The sequence below is a fragment of the Amphiprion ocellaris genome, chromosome 20 (assembly GCF_022539595.1).
Source record: "Amphiprion ocellaris isolate individual 3 ecotype Okinawa chromosome 20, ASM2253959v1, whole genome shotgun sequence".
In the NCBI taxonomy this organism is placed as follows: domain Eukaryota; kingdom Metazoa; phylum Chordata; class Actinopteri; family Pomacentridae; genus Amphiprion; species Amphiprion ocellaris.
The window spans coordinates 9,643,460-9,659,034 of NC_072785.1; the positions used below are offsets into that span (position 1 = coordinate 9,643,460).

Genomic DNA, 15,575 nt, shown 5'->3' on the forward strand with positions numbered 1-15,575 from the left:
AAAGCCGACTTCTGATTGGTCCATTCTCCTCCTCTTTTACCCCAGCTTCCTGCATTTGCTAACGTGCTAGTTGTAAACACTGAAAATGGCATCTTAAAGTAGCTGAGCTGCCCTTGAACTTTGTGATAGACGTCGCAGTGAAATATTACACAAAAAGGACACGTGGACGGATTGATGCGGGCTGTTAAATGAGCGTTTCTGGTGAGTAAATGAACACATTTCTCGCTAATGTCTTCTCAATCCGTATGCTAAACATGCTAGCTTAGCTAGCTGCAGCTTCAGGTGCAGGTGAAACTTGAAATTAACAGTTTGTTGTTGTGAAAACAACGCTAAATCTTCAAGATGTTTGTCTGCAGTTCATTAGATAAATGTTTCGTAGCAAGAAAGCAACTTGCAGTGAGAATAATGAGGCTTTTTGTAGAATCAGCATTTAACATTTACCACTGTAGAGTTAATAAGAAACAAATATGTATATAGTTGGCTGTCAAGAGTGAAACCGGTTGGTGATAAAGTGGCCTGAGGTTTGTGTTTTTAATGTCATGTTACAAAAGTCCAATCCAGTAGTTAGGTAAACATCTCATATCTCTCGTGAATTATATCTCACTTTATATCTTCTCTATATTCTTAATATATTTACTGAGATACAAGCAATACTTATGAACACATCAGCAAGACTATTCAGAAGATTTCCTTTGTGTTTAGACAACTCTGTGGAAGAAATAGATGTAATGCTATGACTCAATATGCTGAATTTAGTACTTCAGAAACCACTATCTGGAACTATTTCATTTCTTCATTTTTAAAAATACATAAAAGTATTCAATATGTAGGAAAAATCTGGCCTTAATTGGATTGCTATAGTTTAACATCTAAAATAAAGTTTGTAGTTTTCTGTCTAAAGCTTTTCAACCTTTAACTAGTAATAATAACAATAACTTGCATGTATGGCAGTTTGGGAAACGAGGGTGTACAAATTGCTTCGACGGACAAAACAAAAACAGGATACCCAGGAAGTAACTTAACATTTAAAATAAACAGGTGCAAAAGGCAATATGTCAATTTTCATTAACTCACTCTTATTTATAAGGAACATTAAAAATAACAGACACTGAGCTAAAGTGAATTCCAGTTGAAAGATAAGATTTCTGTTTTAAATTTACTTAACTCACAAAGTGAAAGATTAAGGTTCACACCCTACAGTATTTATATTATGTACATTTAAGTGAGTAAGTTAAATATTAAGGTTAAAACCCTACAGTATAATTGATTAAGAAAACTTTTGTTTGATTAATTTAAATATTAAGTTTAAGACTTAACAAGATCTTATATAACATAAATTAACATGACTTACTTAAAAGTTACATTTAAGAACACAGCAGGGCAATGATTTTAGGTTACATCAGAGGAATGGCTTGCTAACAAACAAAGATTAGCTAGAGTTGTAATTTGCCTAACCTTCCACATATCTAGTACCAACTCTACTGCCGCATAAATAAGATAAAGATATCCAACCTTGTTTAATCCATTTCTTTTCCGCAGCATGTTTTGCCACTTCCGCGTACTGTCTCTTCAGTCATGGCAGGAATTTTCCAGAGAACAGTGAGGCTGAGGGCAGCTGTGAGACATCTGTGCCCCCACAGCACCCTCACATGTGCAGCCAGACTTTCACCTGCAGACTTCCACAGTCCATTTCTCGCCTGCAGCTCAGGGCAGTTTGTGGCCTCCACTCGTAAGCTGCATGTTGAGCCGAAGTCATCCCCTGCTGGAGCCCCAGAGAGACTGCCTTTTTCCAAAGTCACTGATGAAGATTTGGCCTATTTCAGGAAGATCCTACCAGGCAGGACCATCACGGACCCTGACCTGGTGGAGTCCAGTAATGTGGACTGGCTCAAGACTGTGAAAGGTGAAGCCTAGAACTGCATTCAAGACATTTTACTTGATGTAATTCATTATATGGATTTGCTGATGTTTATATATCTCATTCTTCTGTTCTTGTGTCTCTTGCAGGTTCTAGTGAAGTGCTGCTGAGACCTCAGACAACAGAGGAAGTATCTCAAATTCTCAGGTAGATAGACAACAGTAAATAAATAGACACAAGGTGTTTATCTGCTCCCCAAGCTGCTTAAGCTGTTTTGTTTTCCTCCTGCAGGTATTGTTACAATCGTAACCTGGCGGTGAATCCCCAAGGAGGTAATACTGGGCTGGTCGGTGGCAGCGTGCCAGTTTATGATGAGATCATCCTCTCCACCTCTCTTATGAACAACATCCTGACCTTTGATAATATCTCTGGTATGTTTCATCTCAAACAAGCTGTAGTTTCAATAAAGTGTTTTGAGATGTACTTAAAAATTCAAGTTTTTCTCCCAAATGTACGTGCATCATCACTGAGTTAATCATTGACTCTTTATCAGGTATTCTGACCTGTCAGGCAGGCTGTGTCTTGGAGAACTTGTCCCTTTACCTGGAGGAGAGAGACTACATCATGCCCCTGGATCTTGGGGCAAAAGGTAGTTGCCAAATCGGGGGTAATGTGGCAACTAATGCAGGTGGACTCCGGCTGCTGCGATACGGCTCCTTGCATGGGACTGTGCTGGGTCTGGAAGTTGTGAGTTGAGTGAATAAATGATACTTTTCAACAAATACATTATTATAAACACGTAAGGTACGGGATTAACGTTCACATTTCTGTCGGTAGGTGTTGGCAGATGGACGGGTGCTGGACTGCCTGGCCACCCTGCGGAAAGACAATACAGGATACGATCTCAAGCAGCTCTTCATAGGCTCAGAGGGCACTTTAGGGGTCATCACCGCAGTATCCATCCTTTGTCCACGGAAGCCCAAATCCACTAATGTGGTTTTCCTGGGTAGGATTTTCTGCTGGCTTCCCTCATCACTGAGTGTAAATAGGTAGTTTAGTTAGATTTTAGAGGTAGCCATTCAGTCATATTTGTTTCTGCTCTTAGGCTGTGAGACCTTCGAGGAGCTTTTGAAGACATTTCAGCTCTGCAGAGGTATGCTGGGAGAAATTCTGTCTGCCTTTGAGTTCCTGGACAGCGAATGTATGAGACTGTTGAACACACACCTCAAACTGCCCAATCCTATCTCTGGTAAATACACACACACACATGCACATGTGTATTTGGTATATGGAACAAATAAACTCGCAGAGACCAACCTCTTCCTTTGTTCTACAGATTGCCCGTTCTACATCGTCATAGAAACATCTGGATCTGACCCGGACCATGACTCACAGAAGCTGGACAACTTCCTAGAGGAGGCAATCGCGTCAACATTTGTTACTGACGGAACTGTAGCAACCGAAGAGTCAAAAATAAAGGCAAGTTGATAAATCTGGTGATATTCCAGGTTTTGTTATGATCAAAAAATTGCCTGCCGAACGACCAAAACCCACAATGTTTGATTTTTAATTGTCTCTGTAGCCAGAGCCTGATATAGTTTCTACCTCTGTGCCACAAAGCTCCACTGTTTTTCCCGAAACTATTTAAAAACACACCAGTGAGCCACACTGTTGCACTGGGTGACTTGTGTCTTCATTATAATCATCTCAAGACACTGAGGTCTATTTTGAGTCCATCCCACATGCACCATCCAGCTGCTGTAAATACTCTCCAGAGCACCAGAAAACCGCCCCTAACAACTACACTGTATAATCTTGTTTAGTTAACAATTGCTAAAAAAAAAAAAAAAAACAAAAAAAAAAAAACAGCAGAGTTTAGTTGTATTTGGAGATTATTTGGCCTTTTTTTTAAAATAGAAATGAAAGCATGTATTTACAACCAGTTATTAAAGATTTCCATTTTCAGTAGGACCAAATATCCTTCAGCCTTCCTGCCACAGACAGGGTAACGACATTGGAAAGTTTTGAGATATATGCTAATATTGCAGTATTTTTTCACCATAATACAACTATAGAATATCACACCAGACATATTCTTTTTAGGTAATCAATGTCATATGATGACATTGATTATGTTTCCTAAATAATAATTCTGCATGGAATCATTTGTAATTCTTGTGTGGGAGGGATTTTTCCTGCAATTTTTGGTGCCCGAAAAGAGATATCATTCAGCATCCAAGAAACTTAACAGTGCCAAAATGCAGAAATTGAAAATTAAACTTTTTTTTTTTTGTCTAGGTTTTGTTAATTGCAGTTTAATTTACTCAAGCATCATAGACAATTTTTGTTATAACATGCAGAAATAACAGTTAAATGCATGGAGTTCTACCAGACTCACTGTCTTTGCTGTGCGTGAGCTGATCATGCTCAGTGTTTTCCTTCTGAACAAGGTGAAAACCCCAGTAGGCATGTAGGCACAAGTGATGATGATGCCGTCAACCTTTCCATTCCCACCTTTTCAGGCTCTGTGGTCGATGCGTGAACGTGTCACGGAGGCTCTGACTCATGATGGCTTCACCTACAAGTATGACATCTCACTCCCAGTGGAGCGGATCTACCAGCTCGTGACGGACATGAGGCAGCACCTGGGTGACCGGGCCAAGAGCGTGGTGGGATACGGACACGTAGGTAAGGCAACATGATATAAGAGTGCATCAGGAGATTTGATGTAGTGGTGTCTTTTAGCATATTTCCGTCTCTCTCACTTCTTTCCTTCACCTTGTCCTGTAGGTGACGGTAACCTGCACCTGAACATCACTTCTCCTGCTAAAGATCCTGCTCTCCTGGCTGCCATTGAGCCGTTTGTTTATGAATGGACAGCCAGCTGTCAGGGCAGCATTAGCGCCGAGCATGGACTGGGTCTGAAGAAGAGGAACTACATCTACTACAGTAAACCGAGCCAAGCTGTGGCCCTCATGGGTAACATCAAGGCCATGCTGGACCCCAAAGGCATCCTCAACCCATACAAGACTTTACCAGACAACCTGAAATGACTGAGGTAATTAATGTAGAGCTCCACTTTAGCTGCGCGTGGTTTTCGTGACAGCTGATGCTCTTTCCTGGCACACCCTTTTCACACATTTGCTACCGAGCTGCCGGCTTTGCACAAGACACGGAATTTGCCGAGCAATCTGCAAACACCATGCGACCTCTATTGTATGTTTCCAACACCTGAAGTAGTTTCATTTTTGTTGTGCACAAAGCATTAATTTTGGAAGGATCTCTGCTTCAGCAAAATTGTTCAAATAAAGCTATGGTTCATTATATAGTTTTATCTACCTCTGCTAATTGTACTGACAAGTTCTCTAGTCTGATGCGGTCCTTATACTAATGAATATTCAACAAGTTTCAGATTTTGTATTATGGACGCTTCAAAAAGCTCAGAGCAGATTTTTCAGTGTTACTGACTGCAAGCAATCATGACCGTCTTCTTATTAGTGTGCCTACTAATTGCCACTAGAGGGCAGACAGGCAATAACAGAGTGAGTAAAGAAATGTCTAAAACAGTGAAATGTTGTGCTTTTGTATATAATAAAGTAAATATTTAAAGTCGCATCATGTGACTGGTGGGCAGCTCTGTTTTTGTCATGTTCTGCATTTAAATTGTTTCCCATGTAGTAGAGTCAGCGTTTAAATGCAAACAATTGAGCAACCTCATTTACCACCAGCAAATTAAAGCATTTAAGTTTATAGAAATAATCTAAAATCAAAACATTCTGGCTAATCATTAGGCAAGAGTGCAGTAAATGTTTTATTACATATAAAAAACACAAAGCAACATTTTTTTTTTCCCAAAACGAAGCCAGCATCTGTGAACAAATTCCTTTGTACACCTAGGCAACAATTAAAACTAATCTTCAATGAAACAGATGGAGTTGAAGATGGAGTGTTTTTTTTTTCCCCCCCATTATTCACACAACTTGTACAGTGTGGCATGACTGAAGATGACAGGAGTAAATAGAGGCCCAGCTCGCTACAGAAAGAATTTACCTCCAGCATCTTGGAAAAAACAAACATCAGCTTTACCACAGACAAGTCTTCCTTGATTCCTCTCTACTGGCCCAGAAGACTTTTTGAAATCAGCCACAGTGAATATATGGAGTAGGCCGAGCAGAGAGGATCAGTTCACTTCATGTTCTCATTTTAAGATACAGACTAATTCCTATTGGCAGAAACTTACTCCACAATTTACTCCATCCAGGATAATTGTGTTTGTAGTGTTTTATCCAGTTTTTTTTCTTCCATACAACAATCTCAGTGGAAACAATTTTCCTACTCGCTTCCACTATTTCTCAACAAATCATTTCCTATTCGATCCAGTAATGACAAGGGTACAGAAAGTCCAGTAGAGTAAATGCCTATATGTATACAGTCAGTTTCACGCACCATTGTACATCAGTCTTTCATATCCTCAGTAGTGTGGTAACAGTGGAGATTCAATACATAAATATCGTACTATTTTTAAAAAGGTTTAAAAACAATTTTGATTCTATTGGCTCTTCTCCTTTTGTTAGTGAACATATTGTGTTTGTGGCGAAAATTGGCATGTTTATAATAAAGCTAAATGAGTGAAATATTTTTGATTGTCTCTGAGCAGAATGCCACAACCGCATGCCAAAAAACGCTGGCTGGAAATCACAAATTCAATTGCAAGAGACACTCGGTATGTAGTGTTTGGTGTGTGTGTGTAGGAAGGTCGAACCCAGAGCAGTCTTAAAGGGGTGTTAAAGCATTTGGGATGAGGGTACTACAATATGCCGTCCATTCACACTCAGTAACAGTCCACAGTTCAGGTCAGTGGGAACACACTGGCAAATGGTTTGTGTTCCATCATAGCAAAGGCTGGCTTATTCAGACATGTCCAAACGTCTGTGTGGGCTTCAAGTCAAACAGAGGGATGTCAGTAGAAGGCAACCACAGAGAAAGGAAGAGACAGAGAGCGAGAGAAGGATGAGGCTGAATGACACTTGAACGACTCTTTCCTCGAGTCCTCTGTCCATCTCCCTATTTGCCCTCTCCCTCGTTAGAACAAACACTGGGCTCTTGTTGAAGCCGATCCCTGACATAAGGCAGCTGCCTCTGAAACTTCTCACCCTCTCACGACTCCTTGCCCTTCTCCAAAGAGCTGTGAATTTTGTCCAGGGTCTTCTTGATGCGCAGCGCCGTTAGTCTGGCAGAGGGGTTTTGGTACCAGCACTCCTTCATCAGTTTCACCAGTGCAGAGAGAGTCTGAGGGAGGAAGAAACAGAACATAAAAAGAAGAGTCCTGCAGTGACGCACCCACTGTGAGAGGAAACTCCACAATCAATGTGACTGCAAGAGCCTTCAGATGTAGAAGGCCACTCCGGGTACTGGTAGTGTACGGCCGTCTCACTAGGACTGGTGTCAGTCTCTACCCATGTAACCTCACGACAAAAGTATAAAACACACTGTCCTAAATCTGCATCACCACATTTAAATATTTAAAGCAGGACTTGACTTTTATTTAAATGTTTTAACTGTTCTTCAAAACATCATGCTTGGCTTAAGTTTCCATCCAAATATATTGCAAATTCTAACCAAATTTCACAAAAAATGGCCAAAAAAAAAGGTTTAAATAATACATCTTTTCATTCACCACAGTTATGTGACTATTAGGACTTCTTTAAAGTTTGGTGCCACAGACTTTCCAATCAGGTGCTTGAGAACAACAATATGTTACGTTTATGAGTGCAATTGACTAAATCTGCTTCCTGTGCACTTGTTTTATTAATACATCATTTTTTCCATCCAAGCCAGGCATAAAAACGTTTTATGACTATTTTTAATGTTGGCATTTTTTCAGAATTTTTAAGGATTCCACGCAGACTTTTTTAATGTGCAAAGTGAAAATGTTGATTTGAAAACTGGTCAGTGGAATTCCACTTGTTGACATGTTGACATTTTAGAAAACGCAGTTTTGATGATCAAATCAAGACATTTATATAAAGTTATGGTTGCTAACTCTTTTGTTTCACTTTTGTCCTGTTATTACGCAGCAATGTCTAAGTGACCCCTAATGGACTCATAATGCATCTTAATTTAGAGCAGTTCAACTGAAGTCATTTACATTTCTTAAATAGCTTTGTGTACATCAATTTTTGAAGGCAAAAATCCTCCCAAAAAATATCAGGTATTTGACAAAAACAGATCAAGTATCGATTTTTTTTAATTACATACATTTTTGTGTTGAAGAAACACGTATCTATGCTTCTGTAGCACGTTTTGGCGTTACAAAGTGAAGTGAAAGATTTGTGTGAGCATGGATAAATAAAGTTGAAGGTTATTACTCACAGGATCAGAGAACCAACGATTAGGAATGAAAGGCCTCTGCTGCTCCACACACACCACTTTCCTCATGTCCTCAAAGCTGGGGTCACTTGGCACCTGATCGTAAAATGGAGGTTTGTACTCTTCGACAATACCTGGAAATTGTGATGATAGAAATTAGTGAAAATAACAGGAGCAATATAACAACAGCCTCACCACAGGGCTCCACACTGACCGTACCAGAGCATCAGTCAAGCTCAATATTTTCCAAACAGCAGGAATAACATGTACATGTCTGGGATACTTCATCACCATGTCGCTCTCCTGTTAAGTCAAAAGCAATGCACTACACGCTCGACACTCACCGTTGCTGTATGTGCGTCTTGCTATCTCCCACAGCACCAGTCCAAAGGCCCATATGTCCACTCTCTTGTAAGCATCGAAGCAGTCTGTCTGAATGGTTTCGTCCAGCACTTCAGGTGCCATGTAGCGTTTGGTGCCAACCTTCGGATTGTTGCCCACATCTAGCAGGTTGTCTGCCTGGGAGTGGGTCACAGCCAGCCCTGTAACATGCAGTTAGACACAGTGTTATAGCTGGACTTCAAAAAGATCTGTCCTGAAATAGAAACCGTGTCACGTGCACACGATCATGTGCCAGGCAAGAGATTTGATGGGGGCAGAAATATGATGCAACAGATCAATACGAGAGGTGAAAAGCACTACAATCACACATAAATATTACAAGTTTTAAAGAATTAAATCTGCCTCCAAGATATTTGTTACACCTCAAGGATTAACTGTGCATTTTGGTGGGAAACACAGAACATGTAAATCCCACAAGACATCATTAAAAAGGACTATTTTCAAACCATTTATTATACTGTTGTAAAAAATAGATTTATTACTAAGCCAAACTCCAAATATTAGTGTAACTTGAAAACAGGACAAACGTAAATATGCTGTTCTTTATATTACTTTGACGCACATGGAGATGTTAATGTTTAATTAGTTGATGTTTGTATTAGTCCTTTGCTTGGCTGAAGCCCTGATTAGAAAATCAAAATGTCCAAAACATAAGAACAAACAGATAAATTGCAATAGGAAACGAAGTAGTAGAAAAATGCCTGACCAAGGTCTGCGATGCAGCAGCGCAGCTCCTTGGTCACCAGGATATTTTTGCTCTTCAGGTCCCGGTGTGCGATGGCCGGTTTCCCCTCTGTGCCAAATATCTCGGTGTGCAGGTGCACCAAGCCGCATGCTATCGATGCCGCCATTGCCAGGCCCTCTGACGTCTCCACAGCAACTCGCTGCAAATAGTCGTAAAGCGAACCGTTTTCATGGTAGTGGGTGATGAGCCATAGCTGAGTGCTGGAGTTTCGAGAAGTCATGTCAGAGGCCATGAATCCTGAGAGAAGAGAAAGAGGAGGTAGCAGAGAGAAAAGAACAGATAAACAGATAAAAACTCAATGTAAGAGATCATCCAACTGTATATCATTTATTCAAATGTTAGTTAAGTTTCTCTTTTGCTGAATTGCTTTGTAAAAAAAATTGCAAGGGTGTTGCTTTGTACTCTCTCTGTCAGTCCTTTCAAACATATATGTGGGAAAGTGTCCAGCACATTAAAGAAAGTTGAATACACATTACTAAATGGAAAACACACCTGCCAGATGCATTTAGCTATGCAAAGAAATGTATTATTAGCTAAATGCAGTCTCATATGCATTAAATGCATTATTATACACATTTGCAGGTTCATAATTCTGTTTGGTGGGTCTACTAGAATATGTTTACATGCTTTAATGTTCAAAAATTTTGCCAAACCAGCCATTATGCACATTTGTTACATAGAGATGTTAATAAGTAATGAAAGAAAAGTGTAAACCTAATCAAAGCATTTCAGGCAGGTAAGGAGTAGCATTTTCTGTGAAAGAGAATAAATCCCTTTGGGCTTTGTAAGTCTGCAGACCTTTTCCATGCACAAAAAGCTGCAAAACAAATCGATGGAAAGAGAAAACCTCATAAAGGATAATATGGGCTCTAAAAGAAAGTCAAGCAATACATATGTGTGTGATGGTCAGACAATCTATTCAAAGTAGTTGTTTTCTCTTCAAGAAACATGTTTAATGTTCTTCCTTCTTTACATGTGCACCTCCCAGTCAGCCAGAACTAGCATTCAGTGAAACAGACTCACCCAGTATGTTTTCATGTCTCAGCAGCACTGTGTTGTAGATCTCTGTCTCTCTGAACCAGGACTTCTCATCTCTTGATGAGAAAATTTTCACAGCCACGTTCTCCCCCTGCCACTGGCCTCGCCACACCTCTCCATACCTTCCCTTGCCTTAAAAAATAAACAAACAAATATAAATGGGGGAGAAGAAATGAAACAGGAAATTAGAGAAGAAAATATACAGATGCACATGTTTGAAACAGATAATCACTGTCTGCATTTAAAGTTTGAGAAGTACTTTTGAGGCCATATTCAATCTGTTCTATCGCTATATTCAGTCTGTCTGATTTGTCTGAAACCGATCTGATGTTTCCACATCCACAGCACAACACAGCACAAAGCTGCATTCTTCCAATTCCAAACTAGTACAAACTGTACTGTAAGGTACTGCAGTACAAAACAGGATCCCAAGACATGTGGCCTACATACTTTTATTTCAACGCTCAAATTGAAATTTGTCAGCGTTGCCATGACATTGTTTAAACTTACATCACCACCATCAGACATGTCATAAGTTTTAACAACATGGTCAAGAAGATACAACAATAGATAGAAAAGGGAGCTGGTGACTCGTGTTTTGGCAGTTTCTTTAGAAAAGTCAAAAAGAGTTCAACCTCTTAGTATTACCTGCACATCATCAGTTTGACATGTCTGTCAGATTGGTATCTTAAAACTGGTTACAGTCTAGAACAGATATGTAAAGTTATCCAAAAAATGTACAGTAAACTGTAACTGAGCTTGATGGATTGCAGTCTGCATGTGACTAACTGAGACAGTTACTGTTGGAAAACTGTCAAATAACTAAACAGACTTTTTTATTTTCTTGGTTACTGTGACAATAATGACAACAGTTTGCTTTTTGTGCAATTAAGATGTTCTCTGGACTACTTTTGGGTTCATTGTTTGGTACTTTTTTCATATATCATGTAATATTTTAGCATGAGTTTCCTTAGAAAAACACTAATCAAATCAGTCAAAGAGATATGAATCTATCCCGCACATGTCCTGCGTGTTACACTTACCAACGCACTCCACCAGGCTAATCTGCCTGGCCACAGTTCTCTGAACAAGGAAGGGAAGACCTGAACCGCTGCCTGATGTACATGAATGATCCAACAGGTCCTGGAGAAAGAGACAGAGATCATTTTAGCTGGTATGCAAAAGATCTTTGAAAGGAGCATAGTTATCCTCGTATCAAATGTAGGTGAAACCACATTTGATACTTTTTTTTTTTTTTTTTAAATGTGGATTGGAGTCAGTGTGCAGCTTTTTTATCTTAAGTAAAATTCCTTTTTTGCACTGCAGAAATTTGGGACCCAATTAAGCTAAAAATGATGGAAAGCGCTATCAAGTTTATCTATCAATTTCAGGGTAATTACACTTTGGACTGGAGCTGAGGATTTGAGTTACTGATTGTTAAAAAACAGCACACCAAGAAATTTATAAAACTGCATTTAAGACACAAAATGCTTTAACTGCACTCAGCATAATGTAATTAATGAATTGAGATAAATCCTTTCAATATTTTATGTCTCCTCCACAACTTGAAATCATTCCAGCAAACCTTGAATGAAAGCAAATGCAAGCATCACGCTGGTAAATCAAGGCTGGCAAAGTGAAAAATACCTCCCCACTACAGATGTACATACTGTTAAGGCTGGAGGGGAGCACAGCATTCACTCTGTTGCGAATCCCTTTTCACGGATTCCACAGTAAACTCTGTTCATTCTTACCGCTAAAGTGCTGTCTCCCACATTGGAGGTGATGAGTCCATCTATGGCTCCCTGCTCGGTGTCAAACTCCTGCAGTCTCTGCAGACGGCCGTGATGTAGCCTCCTGCAGGCCAGCACTGACACGACAGACAGCAGAGCCAGAACCACCACAGGGCCCAGTACAAAGAGAGCTAATGTCTCCACACGATACTGAACTGGCTCATTTTCTGGAGCTGTGTGTGCAGAGTGAAGAAAGAGACAAATTAGACAGTAGAATGCCTGAGCTACAGACAATCCATCTCCTTGCTGACATGAAGCCTGTTATGAGCTGCTATGAACCTGATGGAAGCAGAGTCATCAGAGAGCTCCTGGTGGTGTTGCTGTTGCATCTGTCCTGGGCGCAGCAGAGAATGGCCTGGTGGAAGGACGGAGCCGTGGAGCACTGCAGACGGATTTTCTCCGGCCCTTGCAGACAGCCACGTTCAAACACAACGCCGCTGCTGCCAACTTTGACAGAGGAGAAGCACTGGGTACCGTGGCACTGCGTGGCTTGGAGGCATTTAGGGCCGTCACATAGACACAGCAACTGTCCATCTGTGAAAGACAGTTTGTGAGCACACCATACAGTCTGTGAATGTATATACGGCAACACGCCAACAGAAGCACGTCTGTCTCACCAACTTTCTCGCTCACACTCAAACTGGCGAGCTGACCATCTGGCAGAACATAACTGTGAATTCACACTAATAGTGGGCTTTCTGGTCATCCTCTAACAGTCATCCCCAGCGAGTGGACACCAACTATGGCCAAATTATGTTTGCAGCAGCAACAAATGAGCGAGACCAAAAGATTAATTTGCCACTTTCCCCCATATTCATATTCGCCAAAAGGAACCTAGTTAATAATTCAGAGTTCACAATCAAATGGCAATTGATTATCAGTTTTTTCTTTCCACAATGAACATGGAAAAGATTTGTTACAAGAAATTATGGCTGGATTAGACTTTTCCAAACAGTCAAAGGCATTAGGTTGCTTGATCCTAAAAACATGGGACACAATGTCTCTTAAAAAAAATCGCAGTGCAGCCCTATCACAATTCCTTTTTCCAGTGCAACTACAGAAAACACACAATTTCAGTTCAGTTCACATTTGCCAGGACAGAAATATCAGATCGACACCTTCTTAAAATAATGACCTAAGTCATTTTTTTCAGAAAACACCAAAAACTGAGCCACACCACACTGAACCTTGACCTAGGCCATTATGCTACAGGGGTAGAATTGCATCATCTATTCAACGGAGGATGTAGGCGATTTTACCAGGGGTGGTCAGCATCAGAGGAGATGATTCAGGCAAAACAATAACTTTTGTCCAAAAATGACTTAGGCCATTATTTTAGGAAAGTGACGAAATGTTTTATTTTTGAGGCTTAATCCACAAAAATGCTTCATAGCTATAGATTCTCTTGTTGATAATAACAAGTCAGGGTTTTGTCTGGCTCAGAATGGGGCTCTGATGGAGGACAAAAAGCAAACTTGTATGATACGTCTGCATAGTGCGTCAAGCAAAGGCAAGTCTATCTGACTTTATTTGGCAGAAAGTCTATGCATTTGATTAACAAAAGTCTTATGCTTGAGTAAATGAAACCCAGATGAACAAAACTGATTTAAAAAATTTAAATGATTGCTTGTATCTTAAATTCTTGTCATTTTGATGTTGGTGATTGTCCCTTGGTGTTGGCCAAAACCACTTTGGAGATTTCTTCTATAAAAGAAAAAGAAAATCTTGCCTATGTACTGTATTTATCTTGTTACCTAACCCTGGTTTTACAACTCAGTAAACCTGTTATTTAGAGCAGGCTGTGGATGTGTTAGACTCAGATGATGAGAGTAGGATACAAAAAGTAGGCAGAAACTAATTTAGTTACAACTGTGTAAACATTGTTTTGCTTTCTGCAATAAGTACTTGTTCCCACTGATTGTTGATGTGCTTCAGTGTGGAACATTTGGGAGTTCCAGCTTGTCAAATGTGAGAATTTACTGTGTTGATAGTAAATCAAATTTAGGCAGGAATAAAAACACGCTTAAAATACCCCATCACACGTCTTGCGAGCATGTTATCCTTTATTTTCTAATGTTGTATAGACTAATTAGTCACAGTCCTACTTTTTTGTACATTAGTTTCAGTCCTACTTTTTTGTACATTTGGGTAAGTTTTATTAATTTCTATGAACTGCTTTGCTTGATCTTCAGAGCTGAACAGCATCACTTTAATGGCAACAAATATTTTATTGTCTGAATGCACTTCCAACTTGTCCTCAGCTTCAACTCTTTGCTCTGGGTCCTGGCATGGAGCCGTTTCCTTCTATATGCAGTAATGTCTCACTAACAAATGACCAGCTGCCAGCAAAGTACAGTCTAAGTACACAGCAAGAACAGACAACAGGTAAGATGCATCATACTGCACAACAATAAACAGGGAAAGCACTGGGTACAGTACCTGAGCCCTCAGCTGATGTCCGCAGAGCCTGCAGCAAGAGCAGCAGAAGGACGTGGACACTGCAAAGACCCATGTTTCAGTGCACTGACGGAGGGAGGAGGGAGGGGAGAGGGAGAGGAGGCAGAGAGAGTTCAGATGAGTACACTCTTGCAAAGTGGATAATTTGATCCTGCCAAGGCTTCAGACAGAAATGGAATAACAAATTATAACGGCTAAATGAGTTTTCTGTTTGTCTTTGAAAGGCTCGCCCAATATAAATTATTATGGATTCAGCTGCAGCCATTTCACCTGGGTTTACCTCCAAATTGTTTAACGTCTTTAACGATACTAAATTCATGTGACTAAGTTCTTAAGTTACTGCTACTAATTGCGTTAATTGTGGCATTTGATCTACTGTACATGCTCCTCTGCAGGCTAACAATGCAGCACACATAAAAACAAGAAACACAAATTCGGCTAAGAAGCTAGCACCTTCAATTTCAATGTCACAGCCTCTGGTATTGAGGTAAAGTCTGCGAACAAGCAAAGCTATCACCAACTCTTTCTACGTAAACCTCACAGACTGGAGGCCTGCATGTTTACTGTGGCTAACAGGCCATTAACAAGCGGTTTTATTGGCCGTTCACAGGCGCCTCGGAGGCGCCAGTCAGACAGGCGGCTACCCGATGCTGCTGCCACCGCTGTTAGCGCTACAAGCTAAGCTAGCCGGACAGCACAAAGCGCAGCCGGGCGAGGACTGCCAAAAGTGAGCCGTAAAATACACCCACCTACCTGGCACACACGAGGCACGGCTCCTAACTCATTCTGTGAAGTTTGTGTATCCGTATGTGGGGTTTAAACACTTGTATCTGCGTGGTTTGCGGTGTTAAAAAACCCGAGAGCAGGACCACAGCCCTGCCCACCTACTGGCTGTTTTCCCTTCCAGCCACAC

General features: G+C 40.5%; 2 protein-coding genes across 2 annotated transcripts; one reads left to right on the top strand and one right to left on the bottom strand.

Annotated features, from left to right (window-relative positions):
- The first annotated feature begins 47 nt into the window (after positions 1-47).
- On the top strand, positions 48-5,471 carry d2hgdh (D-2-hydroxyglutarate dehydrogenase). Its single transcript, XM_023288052.3, has 10 exons — positions 48-201; positions 1,540-1,903; positions 2,008-2,065; positions 2,150-2,289; positions 2,412-2,605; positions 2,696-2,864; positions 2,964-3,107; positions 3,195-3,337; positions 4,381-4,546; positions 4,649-5,471. Exons 2-10 carry the CDS (start codon positions 1,576-1,578, stop codon positions 4,909-4,911), a joined length of 1,605 nt encoding a protein of 534 aa, XP_023143820.1. The 5' UTR covers positions 48-201; positions 1,540-1,575; the 3' UTR covers positions 4,912-5,471.
- Positions 5,472-5,645: 174 nt separating this feature from the next.
- On the bottom strand, positions 5,646-15,575 carry acvr1l (activin A receptor, type 1 like). Its single transcript, XM_023288053.3, has 10 exons — positions 15,416-15,575; positions 14,645-14,728; positions 12,485-12,739; positions 12,167-12,378; positions 11,456-11,555; positions 10,398-10,544; positions 9,336-9,611; positions 8,572-8,769; positions 8,231-8,361; positions 5,646-7,147 (listed from the first exon to the last, which is right to left on the bottom strand). Exons 2-10 carry the CDS (start codon positions 14,715-14,717, stop codon positions 7,016-7,018), a joined length of 1,524 nt encoding a protein of 507 aa, XP_023143821.2. The 5' UTR covers positions 14,718-14,728; positions 15,416-15,575; the 3' UTR covers positions 5,646-7,015.

Excerpts from the sequence above, each read along its gene's own strand:
- d2hgdh (XM_023288052.3), top strand. The coding sequence starts at position 1,576 with ATGGCAGGAATTTTCCAGAGAACAGTGAGGCTGAGGGCAGCTGTGAGA. Across the intron at positions 1,904-2,007 it reads CTGGCTCAAGACTGTGAAAG|GTTCTAGTGAAGTGCTGCTG; the intron begins GTGAAGCCTAGA and ends TGTCTCTTGCAG. Across the intron at positions 2,606-2,695 it reads CTGTGCTGGGTCTGGAAGTT|GTGTTGGCAGATGGACGGGT; the intron begins GTGAGTTGAGTG and ends TTCTGTCGGTAG.
- acvr1l (XM_023288053.3), bottom strand. The coding sequence starts at position 14,717 with ATGGGTCTTTGCAGTGTCCACGTCCTTCTGCTGCTCTTGCTGCAGGCT. Across the intron at positions 9,612-10,397 it reads GAGACATGAAAACATACTGG|GATTCATGGCCTCTGACATG; the intron begins GTGAGTCTGTTT and ends CTCTTCTCTCAG. Across the intron at positions 8,770-9,335 it reads CTGCTGCATCGCAGACCTTG|GGCTGGCTGTGACCCACTCC; the intron begins GTCAGGCATTTT and ends TGCATGTTACAG.